Source organism: Oncorhynchus mykiss, chromosome 9, assembly GCF_013265735.2.
Source record: "Oncorhynchus mykiss isolate Arlee chromosome 9, USDA_OmykA_1.1, whole genome shotgun sequence".
Lineage (NCBI taxonomy): Eukaryota > Metazoa > Chordata > Actinopteri > Salmoniformes > Salmonidae > Oncorhynchus > Oncorhynchus mykiss.
In genome coordinates this window covers 12,631,454-12,650,666 of record NC_048573.1, presented here as the reverse complement: position 1 = coordinate 12,650,666, position 19,213 = coordinate 12,631,454, and the positions used below count along the sequence as shown (strand labels likewise).

General features: G+C 43.8%; 2 protein-coding genes across 9 annotated transcripts in view; one reads left to right on the top strand and one right to left on the bottom strand.

Annotated features, from left to right (window-relative positions):
* LOC110531486 (dynactin subunit 1) overlaps positions 1-12,626 on the bottom strand; it is a 37,771-nt gene extending 25,145 nt beyond the window's left edge. For 2 of the 8 annotated variants that reach the window (XM_036987362.1, XM_036987363.1), the window contains exons 1-12: positions 12,457-12,626; positions 9,236-9,490; positions 8,859-8,937; positions 6,706-6,737; positions 6,551-6,568; positions 5,051-5,074; positions 4,539-4,592; positions 2,621-2,776; positions 1,798-1,821; positions 1,238-1,318; positions 954-1,070; positions 409-613 (exon numbers count right to left, since the gene is read on the bottom strand). In XM_036987362.1, the coding sequence (XP_036843257.1) occupies positions 409-613; positions 954-1,070; positions 1,238-1,318; positions 1,798-1,821; positions 2,621-2,776; positions 4,539-4,592; positions 5,051-5,074; positions 6,551-6,568; positions 6,706-6,737; positions 8,859-8,937; positions 9,236-9,463 (1,018 nt within the window). In that variant the 5' untranslated portion in view covers positions 9,464-9,490; positions 12,457-12,626. The remainder of the gene's footprint in view (positions 1-408; positions 614-953; positions 1,071-1,237; positions 1,319-1,797; positions 1,822-2,620; positions 2,777-4,538; positions 4,593-5,050; positions 5,075-6,550; positions 6,569-6,705; positions 6,738-8,858; positions 8,938-9,235; positions 9,491-12,456) is intronic. The other 6 variants (XM_036987365.1, XM_036987366.1, XM_036987364.1 and 3 more) reach the window with 6 other exon arrangements.
* A 2,812-nt stretch (positions 12,627-15,438) lies between these two features.
* Positions 15,439-19,213, top strand: part of LOC110531484 (tudor domain-containing protein 7B) — a 39,344-nt gene continuing 35,569 nt past the window's right edge. The window contains exon 1 of the mRNA XM_036987361.1: positions 15,439-16,234. The gene's annotated coding sequence lies outside the window, so the exon portion shown is untranslated. The remainder of the gene's footprint in view (positions 16,235-19,213) is intronic.

The following is a 19,213-nucleotide window of genomic DNA, read 5'->3' as shown; positions in this document are numbered from 1 at the left end:
GGTCCCATATTCATAGCACAGAATGACTACATCAAGCTTGTGACTCTACAAACTTGTTGGATGCATTTACATGTCGTTATGGTTGCATTTCAATTTATTTTGAGTCCAATAGAAATAAGTGGTCAATATTGTGTCATTAGAGTCAGTTTTATCAAAATAATGTTTCTGAACACTGCTACATTAATCTGGAAGCTACCATCACAGACAATCCTGAATGAATCGTGAATAATGATAAGTGAGAAAGTTAGAGTCAAAGATCATACCCCCAAGACATGCTAACCTCTCACCATTACATTAACAGGGGAGGTTTAGCATGTTTTGGGGGTATGATCTTCGACCCTCTGTATGGGATGAGATACCATAAATAGAGCAGCCTTTTATAGCAACTCACTACTAGTGACCTCTAACCTTTCTCCTCAACCTCATGTTTAATGATCTCCAGGTCCATGGTGAGTTCCTCCACCTTCTCCTTCAGCGACTCCACCTCCACCTGCAGGCTTTCGGACCGCTCCTCGGCCATCTCCTTGTCCAGGGTGGCCATCTCGATGGCGTCCGCCGTGTCTGACATCTCCTCCATATAGCGGTCCTTGGCCTCCAATGCCTCCCGGGCATCCTGGGAGAGGAACATTAGTGTAAATCTCACATTTGTGAATGAACAGAGTCAGACGAAATACGCAAAAAATCCAGAATGACAAGAGTGGACGTCATTAGCAATGTCAATCTAACCAAAGCTAAAACTAGGTACCTGACAACAGACTTCCATATCTGGTACAACATTACATAATTATCCTAGGTTAATGACTACCGGTTTTTTACTTGAAGTCTTGCCAAGTACTCTGTTTTAATAAGAGAAGTGGACAGAAACCTGAAAAGAAGCGTGAAGGTTCTGTACTCATTTCAAAAAGGTGACTACCATAGAGGTTAATCATTCATGATTCTGGTGTGTACTGTACCTTCTTGGCCTCTTTGAGTTGTTTCTGCAGGTCCGTCTGCTGCTCCTGCATCTTGGTCTTCCACTCCTGGAGCTGCTCCAGCTGAATCTTGTGTTTCTCCAGCTCCTTCAGCTTGACCTGAATAATCATTGTAAATATGAATAAATAATTATACAAGTTACTACATATTTATCAAAATTAAAACATCTACTTCAGATGTCTTTATATTTGTATATTTATACAGAGACATCCAGTCAATGTGCTGTACATAATAAACAACAAGATAAATAGATTATTAAAAAGACCTTGTCCTCCGCCCGCTTCATCTTCAGGGTCTCCAGCTTCTCCTCTAGGTCCTTCACCTGGCCACGCAGAGACTCTTCCTCCTGGAAACACGGAGAGGTTCAGGTGTGAAGGTGAACACATCAGGGAAGACAGAGAGAAAAAAGGGGGGGGGGTGAATAGGAAGGGATGGAGGGGGGGCATTGAGAGAGGGGATAGTGGACATCTCAAAGCAACCAGAGACGTTAGAACCCACATTCCAAAAAAACACCTCAAAAGCTCCAAGACATGCTCCCACCACCAGGAACTGTGTCTGGAGTAAACTCCTTTACTCAGTAATATTAAACCAAAGAAACTCTGCCCTCTGGTGGCATGCAGGTGAAGGGCAGTGGTAGTGAGGCTGAGGAGTAGCACCCTATGATCCCTGGATACATCCCAAATGGATATGTCCCAAATGGCACCGTATTCCCTATTAAGCAGTACACTATATAGGGAATAGGGTGCCATTTGGGGCAACCCCGGTTTGTTAGTCAAACAACATGCCCAGACCAGATAAGCATGCGTTCAGATACTGTTACCCTACCTGCTTTGATGCAGGAGGCTCAGCCTGTTTACAACGACAACATGGACGGAACACAACAGTCAACAGACAACAAATGAGGATGGAGGTGATATCATGGTGAAGCTGGGCGATGCGGACCAAAAGATACAATCACCATAAACTGACTGAATCAATACAACAAATGGAATGATACGTTTACAATAATGTGCACCAGCTTTTGTTGTCACCCTTCAAACTACTACTGCTAGTTTGAATGTTGTAGCCATCAATGGCCGACGGTCCATATAGATGGAGCAATTCAGATGTTTTTAGCACTACCCACAGAGTTCTTAAACTACGGCGAGCGACATGGTTCAATGTGCCAGTAAACATTTTTTTATTGTCTGCGTCTTAAAGCTTTGGGATCATGTACACGGTGCCAATGACCATACAAATAGTAACGGAGAGCGATGAACAACACTGCAAACTTAGCAAAACAAAGAATGTGTGGTAAGTACATGGGGGTCGCCATCTTCATGCACAGTCGCCAATATCCCAATAATCACCACATATTAGCAAACTTAATTTCAAACTTCACTTTTCTGTAGAATAGGCTAATTATCGTAATGAATGTCAACAAAATGTCCTCATTAAGTGGTATGTGTCGATCATTTTTGGGGTTTATCGTCTCAGCTCTATATAAATGACATATCAAGCTGCAGGCTTTTGTTCCAGGACAGTAGTAAACATATCCAACAACATATCAATGTTATGATAATGGGGTGTTTTCTTTCTGTGCTAGACCAAAAAGCTCCCCAGAACCTAAGGTGATGATCTGATTGGCCACAGGGGGTTGTGGACTGACCTTGCTAGGGGTGGCGGGGGGTGGAGCTCCGGACGTGGCGGGGATGCCGCTGGGCAGGGGGACGACAGGAGCCCCCAGCGCACCCTTGGAAGACAGGCTACCCTCGCTGACATCCTCCCTGGACCGAGAGCTGGACAAGCCGATGGCCCGGGGAGCCTGGAGAGGTGGGAGGTAGAGAGAGGTGGGGGAGGGGGTGGAGGTAGAGAGAGGTGGGAGAGGGGGTGGAGGTAGAGAGAGATGGGAGAGGGGGTGGAGGTAGAGAGAGATGGGAGAGGTAGAGAGAGGTGGGAGAGGGGGTGGAGGTAGAGAGAGGTGGGAGAGGGGGTAGGTAGAGAGAGGTGGGAGGTAGAGAGAGGTGGGAGAGGGGGTGGAGGTAGAGAGAGGTGGGAGAGGGGGTAGGTAGAGAGAGGTGGGAGGTAGAGAGAGGTGGGAGAGGGGGCAGGTAGAGAGAGGTGGGAGAGGGGGCAGGTAGAGAGAGGTGGGAGAGGGGGCAGGTAGAGAGAGGTGGGAGAGGGGGCAGGTAGAGAGAGGTGGGAGAGGGGGCAGGTAGAGAGAGGTGGGAGAGGGGGCAGGTAGAGAGAGGTGGGAGAGGGGGCAGGTAGAGAGAGGTGGGAGAGGGGGCAGGTAGAGAGAGGTGGGAGAGGGGGCAGGTAGAGAGAGGTGGGAGAGGGGGCAGGTAGAGAGAGGGGGCAGGTAGGGAGAGGGGGCAGGTAGGGAGAGGGGGCAGGTAGGGAGAGGGGGCAGGTAGGGAGAGGGGGCAGGTAGGGAGAGGTGGGAGAGGGGGCAGGTAGGGAGAGGTGGGGAGGTAGAGAGAGGTGGGGGGAGAGGGTGGAGGTAGAGAGAGGTGGGGGAGGTAGAGGGTGGAGGTAGAGAGAGGTGGGGGAGGTAGAGGGTGGAGGTAGAGAGAGGTGGGGGAGGTAGAGGGTGGAGGAGGGGGGAGAGGGTGGAGGTAGAGAGAGGTGGGGGAGGTAGAGGGTGGAGGTAGAGAGAGGTGGGGGAGGTAGAGGGTGGAGGTAGAGAGAGGTGGGGGAGGTAGAGGGTGGAGGTAGAGAGAGGTGGGGGAGGTAGAGGGTGGAGGTAGAGAGAGGTGGGGGAGGTAGAGGGTGGAGGTAGAGAGAGGTGGGGGAGGTAGAGGGTGGAGGTAGAGAGAGGTGGGGGAGGTAGAGGGTGGAGGTAGAGAGAGGTGGGGGAGGTAGAGGGTGGAGGTAGAGAGAGGTGGGGGAGGTAGAGGGTGGAGGTAGAGAGAGGTGGGGGAGGTAGAGGGTGGAGGTAGAGAGAGGTGGGGGAGGTAGAGGGTGGAGGTAGAGAGAGGTGGGGGAGGGGGAGGTAGAGGAGGGGGGAGAGGGTGGAGGTAGAGAGAGGCAAGATAGAAAGAGAAAGGGGAGCGAGAGAGGAGAACAGGAAGAGGGAGAAATACAAGTAAAATACATGTAAAAGAGAACTACATCTGTGAGATCGTTAATCCCAGTGACCATAAAAACAGACTGCTCCCAGAACTGAACACAGAAACATTCCACCCAGAGCCCAGGTGAACTCCGGTAAACCCGTATGTATCTAAGTGAAACCTGCCATGGTGAGCAAATACCACACCCAGTGCCATATAAGTCACCCTTTACTGTGCTGATCTGGCCTACACCATAAAGTACCAACAGTTCTCAAGAAACTGGCCAGGTGAACTGAACTGTCTGTAAAAGGGTGAACTCTGGTTTTAGAGGCACTACTACAGTAGTAAGTTACTGCTTCACATTTTGTGGGGACTTTGGTTTAAAATACTAAAACTAACTACGCTGTCGTTTTTCCAGTTATTGCAGTGAATTTGACCTTTGTTCCCCCCTCCAGGAAAGACCAGAGTTCACCCCTGCAGGACCAGAGTTGATTTCTCCCAGGGGAGTCAGGTGCTTTGAGGCCTGGAACGTACCATGAGGAGGGAGGGGAGGGAGCTGGAGGAGGAGAGACGACCTGGAGTGTTCCACTGTTGTATGAGAGTAGACTGTTAGGGGTTGAAGAGCTGTCTACTGCTGTTCTCTCTTCCTGAGGGAATCTTCTAGAACAACTTTATACACTCTACTACTCTCACATTCTATAGTTAGGCCTAAACAGATACACACACCATGTACTGACATGTGACATACTCTCAAGTCAAATACTGACTGTTGATTATCTCAGTCTATGACGTTAGACTGTAGCAGGAGATCTCCCACTCTAAAACATCACTCCTTCGCAGACTGTGGTGAGCTACTTTCCTACTCTGTCACATACCTACATCTTCCATATTCATGAGCTTATCAACATTCCATTGCTCTAATCTACCTCAGAGCGTGCAGCTGTGACATCACAAGGTCGACACGATCTACAGTAGGAATGGACAGGTGGGCTCCGTCTTTAACGGAACCCTTTTACCACAGCGTCTGCTGTTCATAACAAGCTCACCTTGGTGCTACGACGGGTGACGGACTGGAGGAGGAGGAGGAGGAAGAGGAGGAGGAGGAGGGTATAGTAGCGGCGGAGGAGAGGATAGAGAACACACACACACAGGCCCAGCAGAGACGGCGAAGGGCAGTAGTTAGCAGGGCAGAGAGGCAGAAACACACAGGGTTAATATTAGTCAAAACACACTGATATATCACTCTCCAGCAGGCTGGACTGCTGTGTGTTACTGCATTCCCCTTAGTCACTTAAAGGAAAACTCCACCCAAAAACTCTCAGCATTTGCTTCATTGTTGACATACAGAAATACAACCGGTTTGACGCACTTTGCATCATATGATGCAACATACCGACTGTATTTCTGTATTTGAAAGCTGCATATCTTGAAAACTTCATTGCTGACCTGCAAAACATTTTAGAACTATATCAACTATTGACTAACTAAACAAATACCAAAAGAGAGTTTTTGGGTGGAATTTTTCTTTAAGTCTGTATGCAAGTATGAAGTTTGAGCTGATAACCGCTACTTTTAAAAACTGAAGAGACGTACTGTAGTTAATATATACGTGGGTGAAGTCGATGTTAAAAAGTATATAACATGACTTAAAATAAGTTACAAAATAAAATAATCCCAAGTGAAGTCGAGGAAAAAACAAGGCGCATCACAATGCAAGCAATAATACAAAAAAAATGTATTATATATATCACAGACACACAAAAGTAATAATTATATATACATATATGTAAAAAATGAACCTAAGAGCCAGAACATGGAACATCATGCTCCTAAATGTGTCAAACAGCCAGAACATGGAACATCATGCTCCTAAATGTGTCAAACAGCCAGAACATGGAACATCATGCTCCTAAATGTGTCAAACAGCCAGAACATGGAACATCATGCTCCTAAATGTGTCAAACAGCCAGAACATGGAACATCATGCTCCTAAATGTGTCATGGAACCAAAGTAAAAATGTACGGTGACATGAAACACCCATGTGATCCGTTAGCAGAATACAGAACAAAAGACGAACGACAGAAAAGCTATGACAGGCCACAAATATTACCCTGAACAGCCTCATTCAAAAGAAAGGCTATGACAGGCCACAAATATTACCCTGAACAGCCTCATTCAAAAGAAAGGCTATGACAGGCCACAAATATTACCCTGAACAGCCTCGTTCAAAAGAAAGGCTATGACAGGCCACAAATATTACCCTGAACAGCCTCATTCAAAAGAAAGGCTATGACAGGCCACAAATATTACCCTGAACAGCCTCATTCAAAATAAAGGCTATGACAGGCCACAAATATTACCCTGAACAGCCTAATTCAAAAGAAAGGCTATGACAGGCCAAAAGTATTACCCTGAACAGCCTAATTCAAAAGAAAGGCTATGACAGGCCACAAATATTACCCTGAACAGCCTCGTTCAAAAGAAAACGTGACAAGCAAGCAACCACCGTGGCAAAGTAGGTGAGCATAGTTTTGAATATCTATACCTTCTTGGAAACGGGCGTCTGTAATGGGGGGGGAGAGGAGAGAGGGATAGAGAGAAGTAGAAAAGAGGGAAGAGGTCAGGTAGGTCACATGGAGGGAGAGAAAAGGAGAGGGATGGAAATCGCTCCCAAACAAAAGGTCTGTATGTTTCCTGTACCTGTTTGACTGATTTTGGAATCTCAGGGATGTCTGAAGATAAAAACAGAACAAACAGATCATATGTTATTATAAACACACACAACCATTTATAAACTACTTCTAAACCCTTTACAAATACTGGAAGTGGACCGTAATATAACGTGTTACAGTAGCTACAGTGCCTTGCGAAAGTATTCGGCCCCCTTGAACTTTGCGACCTTTTGCCACATTTCAGGCTTCAAACATAAAGATATAAAACTGTATTTTTTTGTGAAGAATCAACAACAAGTGGGACGACATTTATTGGATATTTAAAACTTTTTTAACAGATCAAAAACTGAAAAATTGGGCGTGCAAAATTATTCAGCCCCCTTAAGTTAATACTTTGTAGCGCCACCTTTTGCTGCGATTACAGCTGTAAGTCGCTTGGGGTATGTCTCTATCAGTTTTGCACATCGAGAGACTGAATTTTTTTCCTATTCCTCCTTGCAAAACAGCTCAAGCTCAGTGAGGTTGGATGGAGAGCAGTTGTGAACTGCAGTTTTCAGTTCTTTCCACAGATTCTCGATTGGATTCAGGTCTGGACTTTGACTTGGCCATTCTAACACCTGGATATGTTTATTTTTGAACCATTCCATTGTAGATTTTGCTTTATGTTTTGGATCATTGTCTTGTTGGAAGACAAATCTCCGTCCCAGTCTCAGGTCTTTTGCAGACTCCATCAGGTTCTTTCAGAATGGTCCTGTATTTGGCTCCATCCATCATCCCATCAATTTTAACCATCTTCCCTGTCCCTACTGAAGAAAAGCAGGCCCAAACCATGATGCTGCCACCACCATGTTTGACAGTGGGGATAGTGTGTTCAGCTGTGTTGCTTTTACGCCAAACATAACGTTTTGCATTGTTGCCAAAAAGTTCAATTTTGGTTTAATCTGACCAGAGCACCTTCTTCCACATGTTTGGTGTGTCTCCCAGGTGGCTTGTGGCAAACTTTAAACAACACTTTTTATGGATATCTTTAAGAAATGGCTTTCTTGCCACTCTTCCATTAAGGCCAGATTTGTGCAATACGACTGATTGTTGTCCTATGGACAGAGTCTCCCACCTCAGCTGTAGATCTCTGCAGTTCATCCAGAGTGATCATGGGCCTCTTGGCTGCATCTCTGATCAGTTTTCTCCTTGTATGAGCTGAAAGTTTAGAGGGACGGCCAGGTCTTGGTAGATTTGCAGTGGTCTGATACTCCTTCCATTTCAATATTATCGCTTGCACAGTGCTCCTTGGGATGTTTAAAGCCTGAGAAATCTTTTTGTATCCAAATCCGGCTTTAAACTTCTTCACAACAGTATCTCGGACCTGCCTGGTGTGTTCCTTGTTCTTCATGATGCTCTCTGCGCTTTTAACAGACTGAATATTCTATATCTGCTTAACAACAATACGCACATTTCCCCACCAAAGATGAGTTTCCATCGAATGGACTTGTCGGGGATTAAAAGGCTGTGCGTGATGACGTAGTGCACATCACATTTACTTCTGCGGTTTCATTCCCTTGTAGTGAACAGAAAAGTTCAATGGTTTTCCATGGCATTTTCAACTCTACTGATGGATTTCTCATTCAAAAAAAACATAATTATTATATTATATATAGTTATAAATTCATCCCTCATTTCATCTGTAGTCTAATGAACTGCATGGTTTCCCAGAGAGTCGTAGTGGGAAGACCACACAACATGTCATCGCGTGACTCCAAGTTTACCTCCATATGATGGGTATTATATCAATATTTGTGCATAAAGAGTTTCTGCAGACATTTCTCACATAATGAATTTAACCGACACAAAAAGATCCCACCATGTCTAGAGTATTTAGTTTTGTCGACATGTGGAAAGTTAACGTCAGGCCTGTCATGACATTTATCCAACATGTACTTTACTCACTTAAAAATGTTGGATGGAAACCTGGATAGTGTTGTCTTTATGATTGTAGCCTAAAGATCAGTGCCATGCTATCCAGGGTTGGGGAGAACTCCATTTCAATTCAGGCAGTAAAGTAGCATTGATGACAATTAGAATTGGAATTTCAGTTTATTGACTGAATTGAAATGAAATGAACCCCAATCCTGATGCTATCTGAGGCCATGTAAATGAAGGCTACAGCTTTATTCTTCTGCTCACCTTTCTGCTTGGACAGGAACTTGGCAGTGGAAGATTCTGGGATGTCTGGAGAGGTGGCACCATCTTCCACTAGCTGGATCTGATAAGGAGAGAGAGGGAGAACGGTTCAATACACCAGTCTATTACTCTTTCACAATGTGTGTGTCACAGTTAGAGAGAGAGTGTCTGTGTGTGTCACAGTTAGAGAGAGAGTGTCTGTGTGTGTCACAGTTAGAGAGAGAGTGTCTGTGTGTGTCACAGTTAGAGAGAGAGTGTCTGTGTGTGTCACAGTTAGAGAGAGAGTGTCTGTGTGTGTGTCACAGTTAGAGAGAGTGTCTGTGTGTGTCAGTTAGAGAGAGGTTGTCTGTGTGTGTGGTATGGAGGCTTAGCTTAGTTACCTGGGACTGGCGCACAAAGATGCCGCAGTTCTCATCACACTGGAAGTATCTCTTCCCCTGGACCGTGCCATCATTCTTGCCCTTGGGCTCGTCCAGGATCACACCCACCCACTTACCCGTGGCAAAGAGCGTGGCGCCCACATACGCCACCGTGCCACGCTGGCCCTTACCGATCACCTCCACCACCGAGCCCACCTTGGCAGGCTTGCCTCCCCCGTCCGCACTCATCTTGCTCAGGAGGGGGCTGCCGGAAATCTGGGGGGTGGAGAGAGAGAACATAGTTTAGGACAGAGGACCCTGTGACTGCTGGTGTTAGTCTACAGCCTCACCTCGGTTTGATTTTTTTGTGATCTTTGCACTTCTCTGTGTGCCTGGAAATCTGTCATTTATCCACAAACAAGAAACAATGACAACTGAGTTCTTGGTGAGATTTTGGTGAGAACATTTTAACATTGGATTTTCCACAACAACAAAGTGAAGCATGCAAACATGTTTTTATTGATGACAACATTCTATGCCATCAACTCGGCCATCAGATTTGCCACCAATGCTCCTTACAGGACACATCACTGCACTCTATACTCCTCTGTAAACCACTGGTTGATGCTTATTTATAAAGCCCTCTTAGGCCTCACTCCCCCCTATCTGAGATATCTACTGCAGCCCTCATCCTCCACATACAACACCCATTCTGCCAGTCACATTCTGATAAAGGTCCGCAAAGCACACACATCCCTGGGTTGCTCCTCTTTTCAGTTATCTGGAGCTAGTGACTGGAATGAGCTGCAACAAACACTCAAACAGGACAGTTTTATCTCAATCTCTTCATTCAAAGACTCAATCATGGACAATCTTACTGACAGTTGTGGCTGCTTTGCGTGATGCATTCTGTCTCTACCTTCTTGCCCTTGATGCTGTTGTCTGTGCCCAATAATGTTTGTATTATGTTTTGTGCTTCTACCATGTTGTTGTCATGTTGTGTTGCTACCATATTGTCATGTTGTGTTGCTACCATGTTGCTACCATGCTGTGTTGCTACCATGCTGTGTTGTCATGTGTTCTCAACTAGCTTACCTTTATTTAACCAGGTAAGCTAGTTGAGAACAAGTTCTCATTTACAACTGCGACCTGGCCAAGATAAAGCAAAGCAGTTGTGTGTTTTGTTCTATATTTGTATTTTTAATCCCAGCGGGAATCATTTTGCCTTTTGGTAGGCTGACATTGTAAATAAGAATTTGTTCTTAACTGACTTGTCTAGTTAAATAAGATTGCCAGGAAGAGGCTGAGAGGGAAAATGGCTGATTTAGGCCTATGTCACAACAAGTACTAGAAATAAACATATTGATGATATATCCACTAGGTCTAGTTCCCTCTTCTGAATGTCAACTAGCTGACTCTTAGCTAGCTAGGCCATATAGACAGACACACAGCCAGCTGACTCATGCTAGCTAGGCCACAGACAGCCTGAGGACAGAGCAGTCACACACCCAGTCATATGGTTCAGCAGACTGTAACCATTACTGCCGGTAGACACAGACAGTACCGCTCACCGTCTACCCAAACTGAGGACATTTTTGAGAAATGGTCAAAATGGGCCATGGAGGAACATGGCAAACATCATATGTGGGTCTTCAGGGAGGCAATGCCATGTGAGAGGAGACCAGATTAGCTGTAGCTAGCCTGATAGATATAGTCCGAAAGGCAGACAACTGGGAGGAGTAGCCAGGATCATGGCAGGAATGGTGTTAGTCAGAAACTAGAAACAAGAGAACTAGAAACTGAGCTCTTATGTCATAACACCGGAACATCCAGGAAATGCCATTAACATTGGAATAGTCGACCCTTCCTTCCTAACCGTGACTTCTTCAGCTGAAGCGGTGAACAGATCATGGAGCCACAACATGTTATTTCATCATCATCTTCAGCACCGTGCTGCATAGCCTGCATTGTGAGTAAAACTAGTATTTTAACTTAATTTCTTTGCCAGCAGAATCAACAAGAAAACTGCTCTTGATACAGTTCTGTTCTCGAATGTGGCACCACTAAAAATGGTTGACGCAAGTATCAAATCAAAAGGAGCCTATAGACAATCACTAGTCTTAGGTAAAATAACTGACTGTTGCTGTTTGTCCGTATAATCAAATCAACTCATACGTAGGAACTAGTTTAGTCTTAGACAGAATATCAGATAGGACTCACCAAGCTACCCCGGCCCATTGCCAGGACGGCCACGGAATGCCGCCTGTGCATTCCAGCCATATTGACTTGTTGCCTTATTTATCCGCCAAATAACAACAGTATCAAACAGTGTAAGCTTTTCCATCTCTCCTCCTAGCTCCTCTCAGGAAGTGTTTGTGACAGAGACAGGAGAGGGGTGAAAAAGAGATGGGTCTCTGGCAGGGGAAGCTATTAGTGATGCTTCGCCTTCAGCATCCAGAAATCATCACAACTCTTAAGTGAGCTTGTGTACTTCTCCCGAATCCCAGCAAGTACGCAATAACATTGTTGTCTCCAGCTGTAGCAGCTAGATCATTATGGGAAAACAGAAAATAATCTTGCCATAACAATACCTGACAAGACACTAGTAGGGCCTGATATGGACCTCTGTACTGAAAGAAGAACATCAGTCAGTGAGAAAGGATGTGTTTCTGATTATGCTCATGTCAACACTTGACCGTCACCAATAGAAATTATCATCCTCCTTTTCAGGAGTATGTATCTACTTCAGAGGTTGTCAGTGTCATCTTGCCCTGTAAGATCAGGTGAACGTGTCATCCAGCACAAACATTATGACAGTTGGCAAGCTAAACTAGCTACCTGGCCAGCCAGGTTCAGTGGTTAACGTTTGTCATCTAACTTAGTTAGCTAACGCTAGTTGGTTACTAAGCTAGCTAACTGTGGTGTGTTTTGTGTCAGTCAAAAATCTGATTGTAATGTTAGCTAACGTTAGGTAGCTCGAGCAAACAAATTAGCTAGCTAACTACTCTGAAAATTGTATATTCATAGTTTTCCCATAGAAAGAAGCAGTGACTCTGGCGAGGTTACGTTAACTAACATAATTTGCTAGCTAACGTTAAATCAACAATATATTTCATTGTAGCTAGTAACGCTAGCTAGCGAACGTCAGATTCATAGCTAACGTTATACTAGATCCGAAGTGTTAGCCTAACAGTCAATAATCTTGAGAAGCTAGATAACGTTAGCAAACTTCTGCCACCTACCTGCAAATTGACAAAGTTAGGTTCGGTATGATGCTCCAAAATAACTTGTTGGTTAAACGGAAGAAAAAAATATACATGTACGGGTCAGTTAGCAAAATACCATGTCCACCCTATATTATAAGAACGGTCCACCCTATATTATAAGAACGGTCCACCCCACACCAACTTCCGGTGATTTTTTTCTGATTATAAATGGTCTACTTCCGGTTCTTCTGACAAAAGTGAAATTAATTTAACTAGCAATGCGCAAAACGTTTATATAGAAACAAAACTGATTACAATATTTGTATTGTTTTTCCACTCACATGAGCTCCGTATAAAAAAAGTTTCCAAAAGGGTTATTCAACTGTTCCCATAGGAGAAACATTTTTGGTTCCCGGCAGAACCCTTTTGAGTTCCATGTCCAACCATCTGCAGAAAGGCCTCTCTACGTGGAACCCAAAAGGGTTCTACCTGGAACCAAAAGGGTTCACCAAATGGTTCTCCCATGGGGACATTATTTGAGATTTTCATTTACAGGTATCAAAAATCGAATACACATTCTTTGGCACATTCTTGTAAACAGGTGTAGACTAACAGTGAAATGCTTACGGCCCTTCCCAACAATGCAGAGAGAAATAATAGAAAAATAATAACACAAGGAGTAAATACACTATAACTATAATTTGGCTATATCCACATGGTAGGTACCGAGTCGACATGCAGAGATATGAGGTAATTCAGCAACAGGATAGATATTAAACATTAGCAGCAGCATATGTGATGAGTCAAGAGTTAGTGCAAAAAGGGTAAATGCAGATAGTTAAATAGCTACCTGGACTAACTATTAAATAGTTACCCAAATAGCAGTCTTATGGCTTGGGGGTAAAAGCTGTTCGGGGTCCTGTTGGTTCTAGACTTGATGCATCAGTACTGATTACCGTGCAGTAGCTGAGAGAACAGTATGACTTGGGTGGTATAGAGGTCCTGGATGGCAGGGAGCTCGGCCCCAATGATGTACTGGGCAGTGCGCACTACCCTCTGTAGCGCCTGGTCAGAAGCCGAGCAGTTGCCAGTTGCCAAGATGCTCTCAATGGTGCAGCTGTAGAACCTTTTGAGGAGCTGATGGCCCATGATGAATCTTTTCAGCCTCCTGAGGGGGAAGAGGCGTTCTCGTGCCTTTTTCCCCACTGTGTGTGGACCTTGATAATTCCTTAGTGATGTGGACACCAAGGAACTTGAAGCTCTCGACCCGCTCCACTACAGCCCCGTCAATGTGGATGGGGGTGTGCTCGGGTCTCAATTTCCTATTATCCTATTATCAGATCCTTTGTCTTGCTGACGTTGAGAAAGAGGTTGTTGTCCTGGCACCACACTGCCAGGTCTCTGACCTCCCTGTAGGCTGTCTCATCATCATCGGTGATCAGGCCAACCATTTTGTGTCGTCAGCTAACTTTATGATGGTGTTGGAGTCGTGCGCGGCCACACAGTCGTGGGTGAAGAGGGAGTACGGTAGGGGAATATGCACGCATCTCTGAGGGCCCCTGTGTTGAGGGTCAGCGTGGTGAATGTGTTGTTTCAGGAGGTGTTGGCCCGTCAGGAAGTCCAGGACCCAGTAGCAGAGGGACGTGTTCAATCCCAGGGTCCTGAACTTAGTGATGAGCTTGGAGGGCACTATGGTGTTGAATGCTGAGCTATCGTCAACGAACAGCATTCTCACATAGGTGTTCATTTTGTTCAGGTGGGAAAGGGAAGTGTGGAGTGTAATAGAGATTGCATCATCTGTGGATCTGTTTGGGGCGGTATGTGAATTGAAGTGGGTCTAGGGTTTCTGGGATAATGGTGTTGATGTGAGCCATGACCAGCCTTTCAAAGCATTTCATGGCTACATATGTGAGTGCTATGGGGCGATAGTCATTTAGACAGGTTACCTTGGTGTCCTGTTCAGGGGGTTTACTTATACGTCAAGCTGCCTCACGCTACAGAAACAGGAGATAGGCTCCTGCTCCTATGAGCCGTTCCGGCTCGCACACGTTAAGGCTTGTGAAAGGCTGCTTACTTACCTTGGCGTTCTTGGGCACAGGGACTATGGTGGTCTGCTTGAAACATGTAGGTATTGCAGACGGGGTCAGGGAGAGGTTGAAAATGTCAGCGAAGACACTTGCCAGCTGGTCAGCGCATGCTCTGAGTACACGTGCTGGTAATCTGTCTGGCTCTGTGGCCTTGTGAATGTTAACTTGTTTAAAGGTCTGACTCATATCAGGTAGGGAGAGCGAGATCACACAGTCCTCCAGAACAGCTTGTGCTCTCATGCATGGTTCAGTGTTGCTTGCCTTGAAGCATAGTTGTGGTAGTCAACATAGATTACTCAGATGGAAAAGATATTCAGAGCATTTTATTCAATGGCTTGGTAGGCTATCTTAGATTGTTGGCTGTTAAAGGCTCTCTATGATGAAAAGAGAACAATGAATGTTAGAGATAGACTGCACAAATAAAAATACACCTTATGGAACAGCGGGGACTGTGAAGAGATACAGACACACACGCACATACGCTAGCAAACACACTCTACACAGACGCGCGTACATTGTAACATTGTTGTATGGTGGTATTATACATTTTGACATGTAGTGGTGTATTAATGTTATATGATGTACTGTTTTTATCTTTTGTTTTATGTGTGATGTAAGTGCCTTAATGTGTTTGGACCTCAGGAATAGTAGCTGCTGCCTTGACCTAACCCTAATACTTGACAGCTAATGGGGATCCCTGATAAATACATCAAATTAAAATACAAAAATAAATACTTTGTAAATGGCTGACAAAATACTTTTTGTAGGTAGCTTATGTTTAGAACTTCAACCTCAGGATAAGACTAAAATCATTAAATAAAAGTCGGTCTCTTTTTCTCTCCCTCACATTTCTCACATAGATCTGGGCTGTTGCCTTTCCTCCTTCTTGACTACAGTCTCCCCAACCAGATGGTTATATAATTGTTGGACTGAAAGGCATGTTAAAACCATCATGCTATGTGGATTTTAGGATGGGATAAGTACACCTTTTTATTTAATGATTTTAGTCTTATCCTGAGGTTGAAGTTCTAAACATAAGCTACCTACAAAAAGTATTTTGTCAGCCATTTACAAAGTATTTATTTTTGTATTTTAATTTGATGTATTTATCAGGGATCCCCATTAGCTGTCAAGTATTAGGGTTAGGTCAAGGCAGCAGCTACTATTCCTGAGGTCCAATGTAGGTATCTGTAGCTCAGCTGTAGTACAACTTCACTTTATGCAACAGTGTAACCAACCTTCCATCTGAAGTACCATCTGAAGCATTCCACCGCATATACAAAACGTTGAGCTCTCAGCTCTCTATAAGAACTAGAAACAGAGACTGAGATAAGCAGCTTACTTTGTGGCACGCAGTGAATAATGTTTTGCCTACTGTTTTTTCTCACTCTAAGACGATAGCATACCCGATGAAGAAAACTAAATTGACCTGTACACAGAATAAGTGTCACTTATAATAAATCATTGTAGTTTGGACAACAGTTACCTGTGTGCGCCTGCGCTATGATGGCATTAGCGTGGGGCTGTGCGGAGATGGCCAATCACATCACAGACGAGGTAGGCTACCGTAACCCACCAACCGGGCCTGCTGGGAGGCGCTTGGCTAGAGCGCAGCTTTGGGTGAGCTGGGACAGCTCAAGTCCGCAAGGGCGACAGACCGACAATCAGGGAGTGTGACGAGCAGCAAGTCATCCGTGTCACTCTCGTCTCTGTTGCTTCCCAGCAAGGTAAGAGTTATATTGACTGGCATTACTTGAATTAATTATCATATTACTGAGATTAAATAGTTGATGTGATAGTACGTTTTCGTTTTGATACTATTTGATGAATGCTTAAAAGCCCTCCGAGAGTCCCATGAAGTGGCAAGAGTACGGAGCTCGATAGAGCGACATAACGTCGCTTGACATGACACTTGTATGGGATCAATATCAAATGTATTGTGAACACACAGCATGCATTTTGTACTCGTGTATCATGATCTGTACAAATAAGTACCAATCCACAAATGTAAATCACTATCCACAAATGTAAATCACTATCCACAAATGTAAATCACATTCCACAAACAAACACCTTTTGATTTGTATTTGTAAATCGATATATTGCATTATATATTGTTTTATAACTGCAGATATGCAGGTCATTTCCAAGGACCTTATTATGTAAAATGACTGCCATAAAGATTTGCACATAGGAGAGATATGCGCAAACATGACAGATATGCCAACCCTACAACTCCATGTTTGGAAGCGCTTCGGTCACCTGATCATAGAAAAAAAGTTCTCACACGTAGAACGCGATTTGAATTCGTAGAAAAAAAGTTTTGTACAGGTAAAAAGCGATTTCTATAAATGGCTGACAGCTTCTCGTTCGGCCGTGTTGATGCTGCAATATTGATTCCTGCAGAAATTATAGTCTGGTAGCCATAATGTGTAACCATAGTGTGTGTGTCCAACATAAATAATCGAAACCCTAGCCCACTCTATATTTGCAACACTATTGCGGCGTACACCCGTTCATCGCCCAAATAGTTGATTTAGCTGCCAAGTGGGATAGCACCACTAAATGTGAAGGATATGTCATACATTGTAAGTGATAATATTGTAACGACCCTGGGTTTATACGCGCGGAAATCAACCCTGCCGCACGAGCATGGTTTTGCGGCACAGTCGATAGCGCGCCGGATCTCGGGCTTTGAAGGTCGAGGGTTCGAGACCTGCTCCCTGCTGTTTCAGTACGATATTATAATACATCCGCTGTCTCATGTTGCACAGACGATGAGCATTAAGGAGAAATAAGTATTCCCGAGGCCTCTAGCCGTTTCCCCAGGAGAGGCATGCAAAAGGTAGGTTATGGTATCAGACAATCAACACAGCTGCCAACACCCCCTTGTCCAATCTGTGGCATTATATTACCATTATATGAGTACTTTTTTCTACCTCAAATCGCTTTCTTTTCGAAATAACTTTTTGGCTTTTTCTTGTCGTCAAAATCCCTGCCAAAATCAGGTGACCTAAGCGGCTCTCTTTTATTTTCAAGTTTCTACTCCGCTAGCCAGCACCTCGTCTTAATAGGTGTGCGTTTCTTTTTCTTCTAGACCTAAGCGCTTCCAAACATGGAGTTGTAGGTTTGGCATATCTGTCATGTTTGCGCATATCTCTCCTATGTGCAAATCTTTATGGCAGTCATTTTTCCTTAAGGCTCTTGGAAATGACCTGCATATCTGCAGTTATGAAAAAATTGAAATGCAATATATCGATTTACTAACACATCAAAATGTGTTTGTTTGTGGATAGTGAATTGCATTTGTGGATTGGCACTTATTTGTACCGATCATGATACACGAATACAAAATGGATGCTGTGTGTGTTCTCTATACATTTGGCATGATATTGATCCCATACACTTGGGGCTTGTTGGTGACAGTTGCAAATGCACGTTTACATTTTATTTTATAGCCTAATTGATCCAAGTAGTTCATTTGCCTTTTTCGGCTTTAACTGCCGCTCAAAGACTACAACTTTATCCAATGCTCCGTTGGATTTATTGCAGAAAAAAATAGCATACATACAAGAGGTATACAAACAGACAATGATAACATATGCTAGGGGGTACAACAAATGACAGATTATACAAATACCTTAAAATACACACGTATTGATTGTTTCAACATCTTTCTTATTAGAAGAATGTAGAATGGTCTTAAATGTACTGCTCAAATTCCTCATAGAAAACATGGAAGAGTCGTTTTTTGTTAGTGAATTTACATTCATGAATATTACATTGTGCCATTAGCACAATTAGATTTGAGGTAAAATGGCTTTTCTTTATCATTATTATAGTTAATTAAGGAAACCGAGCAGCATCTCCCATAGAAAAACAAGTCATCAATAATAATAACATTTGTAAAGAAATGGCAAGATATTCATCATTTTATAAGTAGACAATGCCAAAATAAATGCAAAACTGTTTCTGGATGCTCAATACAACTGCAGTTAATGTTAATATATTTTTTCATTTTATCCAGGTAATGAGTCACAGGGTAATACTTATGGATCATTCTGAAAGAGACCTCTTTGATCTTGTTAACAAGCAGGTATCTGTGTGGTAATAACCTGACTTTTTATTCCAATAGATATTGAAAAATGTATTCCAGTAAGTTGTGACATAAAGAATGGATACAATATCCCTTTGAATTAAAGCATGTATCTGTTGTTCTGAGGGAGCAAGGAGAAACACAGTTTTCCTATTGGAGAGTCAACTGGATTAAGGAGAGCAGGTCAAGAAGGTGAGGTCTGGTTACACCTCTAAACAACATGAGAGTTCCAGATGGAATAGCATCAAAGACTATGGCGAACTCTCTAGTTGTAACAGGGATATTGTAATGAGGTAAAATCAATCCTCATATTGAGTAACAATCCTCCAGCAGGATATGATTATTAAACCAGTTCTTAAAAAAGAAAGACTTGTTTCTATACAAAATATCTGTATAGTGTAAGGGTTTTCCTGTGGTGAAGGAGAGGCGGACCAAAATGCAGCGTGGTGACAACTAATGACACCTGCCTCTGATTGAGAACCATACTAGGGCGAAACATAGAAATCCCCCAAAACATAGAAAAACAAACATAGACTGCCCACCCAACTCACGCCCTGACCATACTAAATAAATACAAAACAAAGGAAATACAGGTCAGAACGCGACATAT